General features: G+C 37.5%; 1 protein-coding gene across 1 annotated transcript; it reads right to left on the reverse strand.

The window, feature by feature from the left end:
- Window positions 1-7435: 7435 nt before the first annotated feature.
- Window positions 7436-8131, reverse strand: LOC123886455 (secreted RxLR effector protein 161-like). Its single transcript, XM_045935769.1, has one exon. It carries the CDS (start codon window positions 8129-8131, stop codon window positions 7436-7438), a length of 696 nt encoding a protein of 231 aa, XP_045791725.1.
- Between the last annotated feature and the right edge of the window lie 1019 nt (window positions 8132-9150).

Genomic DNA, 9150 nt, shown 5'->3' on the forward strand with positions numbered 1-9150 from the left:
TGGTTTTGGCCAAACCCAACCCAATCCGGCCCACGTACACCCCTAATTTCACATACAAGGTTATTTTGGAGTTAAAGTTACACCACTGGGTGCCAATTTAGTGTTGATGGAAGAACAAGAAGAGGGTGAATTACAAGCACTGCAGGCCGATGCAAAGAATTGGCTGGATCAATGGTTTAGCCATATCAAACCATGGGAACCAGGATCAGTGGACAATGAGAGGTTGTTGTGGGTACGAGTGTATGGAATTCCAGCACACGCTTGGTATGTAGATTTCTTTGAGTTGATTTGCAAAGCGTATGGAACCTTCATTAATGCTGATGACGGAACTATGAAGAAAAACACCATGGATGTAGCAAGACTGATGTTGAGGACTAAAGGACACAAGGTTGTTGACGATGTTTTTGAGGCAATTATCAATGGAGAAATTTTCTCGCTAAGGATTATTGAAGACTCTTATGGACCGATGCGAATTCTTGTACCATCCAAAACCAGTAACGACGGAAGGGATGATGTTGTAAACAGTTATGATGAAGAAGATGAGCCTGGCTATGTGGAGATTGAAAGAACGAACGATGATCACTATGAACACGATGATGAGGAAAAAGAATTCGTGGAGGAGACGATGCATCCAATGTCTTTAATTGAAATTTCAAATTCAAATGAGAAGAGTGGTCATCAAGAAGAAGGGAATAATACTCATTCCATTATTAATGAACACTCAAATCATGAAGTTTCTTGTCTTAGAATAGTAATGAACGGTGCTAGTAGTGATGGGTTCTCATCTGTTAGTCCAACATCTATTAACCACCTATGTCATAATGGAGAGAGGGGTGCAATCAACGATTCTGAAGTGGTGAAGAGAGCAGGCCGTGAAAAGCACGCTTTGTGTCCAAAAAAAGCTACTAGTCAGCGTGGGCAGAAAGGAGATGATTTCAGCAGTTCATTGGGGGCACGTAATTTAAGGGTGAAGCCCTCATCTCAGCGCCATAACCGCTCCACGTTGAATGGAAAAGAAGGAATAAGTCGCGCCTCCACCAACACAAAACCTGCCAACATTAATTCATCTTCTAAAGGTGCGTCTTCCCAAGCCTTACTTCCGACTTGCTCTCGCAATCCAATTGGAAGAAGTAAGAAACCAAAACTTGCAGCCAATTCCTTATCCTCGGCAGGGGCCATATTGTGTTGTAGTTCTTTACACTCCTCTGACATAAGGAATTGCAACAGTAGGATTCAAAATAACAGAGATAAAGAAGTTACATCGAAAGTTTGGAAAGGTGCTAAAGATTTGGGTGTAGGAGGAGGTGCAAATGAAGAAGAGTGTATTCACCATATTCATAATAATGAAAAAAGAGATAAGGAAGGAAGAATTCAAAGGGAGCACCAAAAGAAGGTTGCCAAATGAAGGTAGTTTCTCTAAACATGAGAGGTTGGGGGGGGGGGGGGGGGGGGGGGGGGGAGTGCCAAGAGGAGGAGACTGAGTCAGTTGATCAAAAAAGGCTCTTTTGATCTTTGTATGATTCAAGAAACAAAGAGAATGCATTTTGATGATTCAATTATTCACATTTTATGGGGGCACCAAGATGTTTTATGGGTGGCTAAGGAAGCTAATGGGTTATCAGGGGGACTTTTAACAATTTGGAACGTTAATTTATTCAAATTGTTACATACTTTCTTTGGAGATGGTTTTATGGGGCTTTGTGTTGAATGGGAGGGTATGATTTTGAATATTGTCAATGTGTATTCCACTTGTAGCTTGGCGGGAAAAAGAAAACTATGGGAAGACCTGTTAAATCTTAAACGTAGTAGTAGAGGTGATTGGTGTATGGGAGGCGACTTCAATGATGTTCTTCACCCTTCTGAAAGAAGAGGGTGTAGTGCTGATAGACGTTTGGGGGAGATTACTTATTTCAGAGAGTTTGTGGAAGACATGGAGCTTGTTGACATTCCAGTGTTGGGAAAGAAGTTTTCTTGGGTTAGCCCTAACGGTAAAGCTATGAGCAGGCTTGATCATTTCTTGCTATCAGAAGGTTTTGTGGAGAAGAGTGGTATTAGTGGTCAATGGATTGGAGACCGTGACATATCTGATCATTGTCCAGTTTGGTTATTTTGTTCATCTTGTGATTGGGGTCCTAAACCTTTTAGGGTGGTAAATGCTTGGTTGGAGCACCCTGATTTCAAAAATTTTGTGGAGTCATCTTGGAAGAGTTTTAATGTTGGCGGCAAGAAAGCTTATGTCCTTAAAGAAAAACTAAAATTATTGAAGGAGAGCTTGAAGAAATGGAACAAAGATGTGTTTGGTATCTTTGACCTCAACATAGACAAGACAGTTGCTGACATTAATGATTTTGAAAGTCTCATGGCGAATAACGTTGGAAATTTGGACTGTATTAAGAGGGATGGGTTGAATAAAGATTTTTGGAAGCAAATTCATTATAAGGAAAGCATCATCAAGCAGAAGTCGAGAACAAAGTGGATTAGAGAAGGTGATTCCAACTCCAGATATTTTCACCAATCTTTAAAGAGTAGGAGACGTCGAAATCAGTTGGCGGCTCTTAGAGATGGCGAAGTCTGGGTTCAAGGAGTTAAAGAAGTTAAGACTTTTGTGAAGAATTGTTTTGCTCACAACTTTGAAGAAGAATGGAATAATCGTCCTAACTTAGATGGTATTCAATTTAAAACTTTATCTGAGTCTGACAATTTTTTTCTTCTAGCACCGTTCTCTACTGATGAAGTTCGTGATGTGGTGTGGAGTTGTGACGGGAACAAATGCCCGGGACCTGACGGTTTCAATTTCAACTTTTTGAAAGCCTGTTGGGATATTCTCAAAGACGACATCATGAATTTTTTACATGAATTTCATCGCTTTGCCACTTTACCAAAGGCAATCACATCTTTTTTGACCCTTATACCAAAAAAGGATCATCCTCAGGCCTTGTCGGATTATAGACCAATTTGTTTGGTAGGGTGTTTGTATAAAATAGTGTCAAAGGTTTTGGCGGCAAGATTAAAAAAAGTGTTAGGAAATTTGATTTCAGAATGCCAATCAGCCTTCCTTCCTAACATGCAAATTCTGGATGGAGTATTGGTTGTGAACGAATTGATCGACTTAGCCAAGAGAAGGAAAAATAATTGTTTATTGTTGAAAGTGGACTTCGAAAGAGCCTATGATACAGTAAATCAGTCTTTTCAGGAGTATATGATGCGACGTATGGGCTTTGCGAATGGTTGGATCCAATGAATGAGAGCTTGTATCTTTAATAGTTCGATGTCGGTACTAGTAAACAGCAGTCCCACTAAGGATTTTGTGGTCGGTAAAGGGTTGAGACAAGGTGATCCACTATCTCCTTTTCTCTTCTTGATAGCAGTTGAAGGTCTCACATGCATGATGCAGAAGGCAGTGGGTAATGGTGTTTTCCATGGCTATAAGGTCAGTGATGATTTACTTTTTCATACTCTTCAATTCGCGGACGATACTATCTTGATTGGTAAAGGTAATTGGGATAATCTTTGGTCTATCAAAACGGTGTTGCGAAGCTTCGAGTTAGTCTCTGGCTTAAAGATTAACTTCTTTAAAAGTAAACTTTATGGAATTAATCTGGATGATAATTTTTTGAACGCTGCGTCCACTTTTTTACATTGTGGTGTAGAGTCTATTCCATTTCGTTTCCTAGGAATTCCTGTTGGAGCCAATCCAAGAAGAAAGATAACATGGAATCCTATTGTGGACAATATGAGGAAGCGACTAAGTAGCTGGAATGGTCGGAATCTGTCTATTGGTGGTAGAGTTACTATTATTAATTCAGTGTTGTCTAGTCTCCCGCTGTATTTTTTTTCTTTTTTTAAAGCACCTTCGTGCGTATTAAAAGAATTGGTTAGTATCCAAAGGAAGTTTTTATGGGGTGGAAGTTTGGACACTAAAAAAATTTGTTGGGTTAGTTGGGACACAATTTGCCTACCAAAAGATAAAAGAGGGTTGGGTATAAAGAATCTTGATTTTTTTAATCAAGCGTTACTTTGCAAATGGAAGTGGCGAGGACTTTGTGAAGAAAAATCTATGTGGTGTAAGTTGTTAGTGCATAGGTATGGATCAAAGTCTGAAAACTTTCTTCTATATACGAACAAGGAAGTTAAACTACAATCATTTTGGTGGCGTGATATTATGAAAATAGGAGGTGAAGAGAGTGGCGGTTGGTTCAAGTCCAATGTTTGCAACGTGTTAGGTAACGGTAATACCATTCTATTTTGGCAAGAAAGATGGGCTGGTAATGATAGTTTCATGAACTTATTTCCACAATTATATGTTAAAAGTATGCACCCAAGTTCAGTCATAGCAGAGTGTGGTTCATGGAATGAGGTTGAATGGAATTGGAGATTGCTTTGGAATGGAGATTTAGCGCAAGATGATATAGAAGCAGCAGCTGAATTGGCGGGTTTGCTATCAGATATCAGTCCTAATAAGGACCGTACGGATTATAGGAATTGGATCACTAACAAGCTCGGCATGTTTTCGGTAAATTCAGCGTATTGTTTTTTGCAAAATTGTAACATTCCATTGACCATTAATAGCAATGTGGTGGATGCACTACAAGACATATGGGCGAATGATGTTCCATCCAAAGTGAGCATTTTTGGATGGAGGTTGTTACTAGCGAGACTACCGACTCGTAAGGCTTTGGAGAGAAAAAAAATTATTAGTAATCCGCGTGAACTTTGTTGTGCTTTTTGTTTTAGAGAAGAAGAAGATATCGATCATTTATTTTTTAATTGCTCTCTTTCAATTCAAGTGTGGAAAAAAGTGTATGAATGGCTGAACGTGAATTTTATAACTTTTGAGGAAGTATGGAAGCATTTCACTACTTTTGGTGATTTGGTGAAGAGTAAGAGTCTTGCTAAAGCTCGTCATGTCATTTGGCTAGCAACCACTTGGAGTATATGGCGAACTCGAAACAACATTATGTTTCATGGAGATGTGTTTAATTTGGCCTTACTTGTTGATCAGATTATTTTTATTTCTTGGGTTTGGTTTGTAGGTCGAATAGAACTTAATCCTTCATTTGTATTGTTAGACTGGTGTAACGATCCATTAGCTTGCATTCTAAGCATCTAATGGTTTTCGTAATTTTTGTAAGGGTTGAGTGCCCCTTGCACTCATTTTAATTCAATCCTTTTGCTTATAAAAAAAAAATCATTAAATTATAGGTTTAATTATGGTTCTGAACTATTTGAGAATATCTAAATAGGTATTTGAACTAAAATAGTTTGTAGTTGGGTCCTCAACTTGTTAGTCTTTTATAATCGGGTACCAGAATTTTTAAATAATTTATAATCAATGGCAAGTTTATAATCAATGGCAAGTTTAGAGACCTAGTTACAAATTATTTAAATCGAGTCTTTGAACTAGTTAACCAATCACAAATTATTTAAAGTTAAGGGATGCAATTACAAATTATTGACTAGTTCAATGACATAATTAAAGACTTTAGTAGTCAAGAGTCTAATTAGAAATTTCTAAATAAATAGTTCACGGACTGAGGGAGTAATTAATAGACAATTTTTTGTCTGTTATGATAATGGAGTTTCACACGATTTTGGAATTTTCATTCCTACATATTTTCTCTATCTGATTTATAATCGAACCTTGTTGGGAACGACCAGGCTTCTTGATTATTCAGAAACCTTTAATCTTCAAAAAAAATGAACCTTCAAATTGTTTAAGGGATTGGATTTCTTGATGCCCAAAATATGCTGGATAAATTACTTAATGACTCTAGTCCCTGAATATGAAAAAAGCTAGTTGTTGCCTTAATTGCTACTCAAGCAAATGTCTCTATCGGTGTCCTCTTTTTTATTAAAAAAATTATGAATTTTAATTCATAATAATGCAAGAATGAATGTATATTCTGCTTTGATGACCCTTAGTCTCTAAATTCAATTCTGCAACTGCAATTAAAAGTGATTTTACATTATGAACTTAATGACCCTTGTCACTAATGTTTCATAAGTTTTGTAAGGGATGAATGAAGGGAAATCGATATATCAGAAGCAGCGGAATTTATAAAAAAATTTGATTTCCTTTCCTTGGATCATTACGAAGAACAATGAATCAGTGATAGTGTTGTTACCTTACAAGTAGTGGAAGAGAAGTTTCGATCACAAGCTGAGCAACCTAGCAAAGCCTCTACTCGTCCACACCGAACGGTTCTCCTCCGGTACCCGATACTAGCCAAGTAATCAGAGGTTAGAGAGAAGAGAGTGCTCTTTTGTTTTTCTCAAAAACCAAAAGGTGTGTCTGACTATGGCACAAGGGTTCTATTTATAGAACCTCTTTGTATGCACTCCAAGTCAAGTGATAGTGGACTTCCTTAAGCCCATTAACCTTTTGCCAACTAATTAGCAATTTTTACTAATTGCACCCTATTCATAAGTCTTACTTATGTTTCTCCTTATGACTGTTCATTTGTGTGTGACCCTATAGGATCTTGCCACATTGGCAATAATATTAAATCCTATTTTAATATTATAAACAGTGAGCGGTATCTAGAAATACATCACTGCTACCCAAGTGACAAGAATGTCAGGTGATCTTACGAAACCTTTCCATGATAATATATATGTGTACAATTACTCCTTTGTCCTCATATCTTTATTGAACACAAGACATAAATAGTGTCATCCTTGTATAGTTCAATATTTGTATTTCTTGATCCCGAAGCATACTGAGTAACGAATAAGTCCAATATCTCATATTGACTTAATTTGGCATGGCCATGCAATTTTTCAGTCATGTTCATCAAGAGGCCTAAAGATATATCTCCTGTTATGCAGGAGGGACAAATCCCATCTAGGACACTCATGTTCCTAAGCATGGTTCTCAAATGCCCATTAACCGACGTTATAATTATCCTGTTACAGATAACGTTTGAACGATAATAAAACATTTAAGTCCACATCTAGGGATCATAGTGGTTTCAGGTCTAAGAGTGATATACACTATTATCACTATGAGAGTATCTTATGACACTTTCATAACATACTATGTAGTACTCTCATGCTGGGTCAATCCAGTATAAATATTGCTCCTAATATTTATACCTATGTATAGACTTAATATCTCATATTCATGACCCGTGAGATGTGGTCATCAGTCTACACACATAATAGTCTCTACGCTTTATTATTATCCCACTTCATATTAAAGCTTGACTACGGATACTTTTAAGAATAGTGTTCTTTAAGTTAATGTAATCTCACGATTAAGTCTCACTTAATGTTTCATCACATGAACTATCTATTCTAGGGACTTTATTAATCTTTACAACAATTATAATAAATAATGCCATACTTTATTTAATAATAAATGTCATGATACATAGCATAAGTTTAACATAAACTATTGGCCTCTAGGGCTTACACCAACAATCTCCCACTAGCACTAGAGCCAATTAGGCATAGACCTAATACCCATAGATCTAGTATGACCATCATGCTTCTTTTGAGCAAGAGTTTTAGTCAGTGGATCAACTATATTGTCTGATGTTGGTACTCTGCATATTTTCACATCTCCTCTATCGATGATCTCTCGAATGAGATGAAAGCGCCTGAGTATGTGTTTGGATCTTTGGTGAGATCTAGGTTCTTTAGCTTGCGCGATCGCTCCATTGTTATCACATAATAATTCAATGGGATCTACAATACTTGGAACTATTCCAAGATCAGATATGAATTTCTTGATCCAAACAGCTTCTTTTGCGGCATTAGATGCAGCAATATACTCGGCCTCTCTTGTAGAATCAGCGACTACTTCTTGCTTTGAACTCTTCCAGCTCACAGCACCGCCATTTAAGCAAAACACGTATCCAGATTGCGATTTGAAATCATCATGATCTGTTTGAAAACTAGCATCTGTGTAACCAATTACAGAGAGCTCTTCCTGACCTCCATAGATCAAAAAAGTATCCTTAGTTCTTCTCAAGTACTTAAGGATGTTCTTGACAGCAATCCAATGATTGCTGCCAGGGTTAGACTGATACCTGCTCGTAGCACTTAAAGCATACGAGACATCTGGTCGAGTACATAACATAGCATACATGATAGATCCAATTGCTGATGCATATGGAACATTGTTCATGTATTCCCTTTCTTCATCTATTGAAGGGGATTGAGCCTTTGATAGACTTATGCTTGATGACATAGGTGCAAATCCTTTCTTGGAATCATACATGTTGAAACTTCTCAAGACTTTATCTATATATGTACCCTGACTTAAGCCAAGCAATCTTTGTGATCTATCTCTATAGATCCTGATTCCTAATATATAGGATGCTTCTCCTAAGTCTTTCATAGAAAAACATTTCCCTAACCAAATTTTGATTTCTTGTAGTGTAGGGATATCATTTCCGATGAGCAATATGTCATCCACATATAATACCAGAAATGATACTATGCTCCCACTAACCTTCTTGTAAACACAAGGTTCATCTTCGTTTTTAACGAATCCATATTGTTGTACTGTTTCATCAAAACGAAGATTCCAGCTTCTGGAAGCTTGCTTCAATCCATAGATTGATCGCTGTAATTTGCATACTTTCTTGGTTTCATTGGGAATACCAAATCCTTCAGGTTGTGTCATGTACACATCCTCAAGGAGATTTCCATTAAGGAAAGCAGTCTTGACATCCATTTGCCAAATTTCATAATCATGATATGCAGCGATAGCAAGTAAGATCCGAATGGATTTGACCATCGCGACTGGTGAAAAGGTTTCATCATAGTCCACACCATGAATTTGTTTGAAGCCTTTAGCAACCAATCGTGCTTTGTAGGTACTTACATTTCCGTCCATGTCAGTTTTCTTTTTGAAAACCCACTTGCATCCTATAGGATTAATTCCTTCAGGTGCTTCAACCAAGTTCCAAACTTGATTTGTGTACATAGAATCCATTTCAGATTTCATGGCTTCAAGCCACTTCGCAGATTCAGGACCAGTAATGGCCTCTTGGTAAGTCACAGGCTCATCTTGGTCCATGAGCAATACGTCACCTTCTTCTGATATGAGAAACCCATATCTTTCAGGTTCTAGACGTATCCTGTTTGACCTACGTGGTTCTTGTGTTGTTGGAGTAGGATTTTCTATCACAACAGCTTGTG

Source organism: Trifolium pratense, linkage group LG5, assembly GCF_020283565.1.
Source record: "Trifolium pratense cultivar HEN17-A07 linkage group LG5, ARS_RC_1.1, whole genome shotgun sequence".
Taxonomy (NCBI): domain Eukaryota; kingdom Viridiplantae; phylum Streptophyta; class Magnoliopsida; order Fabales; family Fabaceae; genus Trifolium; species Trifolium pratense.

Coding starts and splice junctions, on each gene's coding strand:
- LOC123886455 (XM_045935769.1), bottom strand. CDS start 8,131: ATGAACAATGTTCCATATGCATCAGCAATTGGATCTATCATGTATGCT.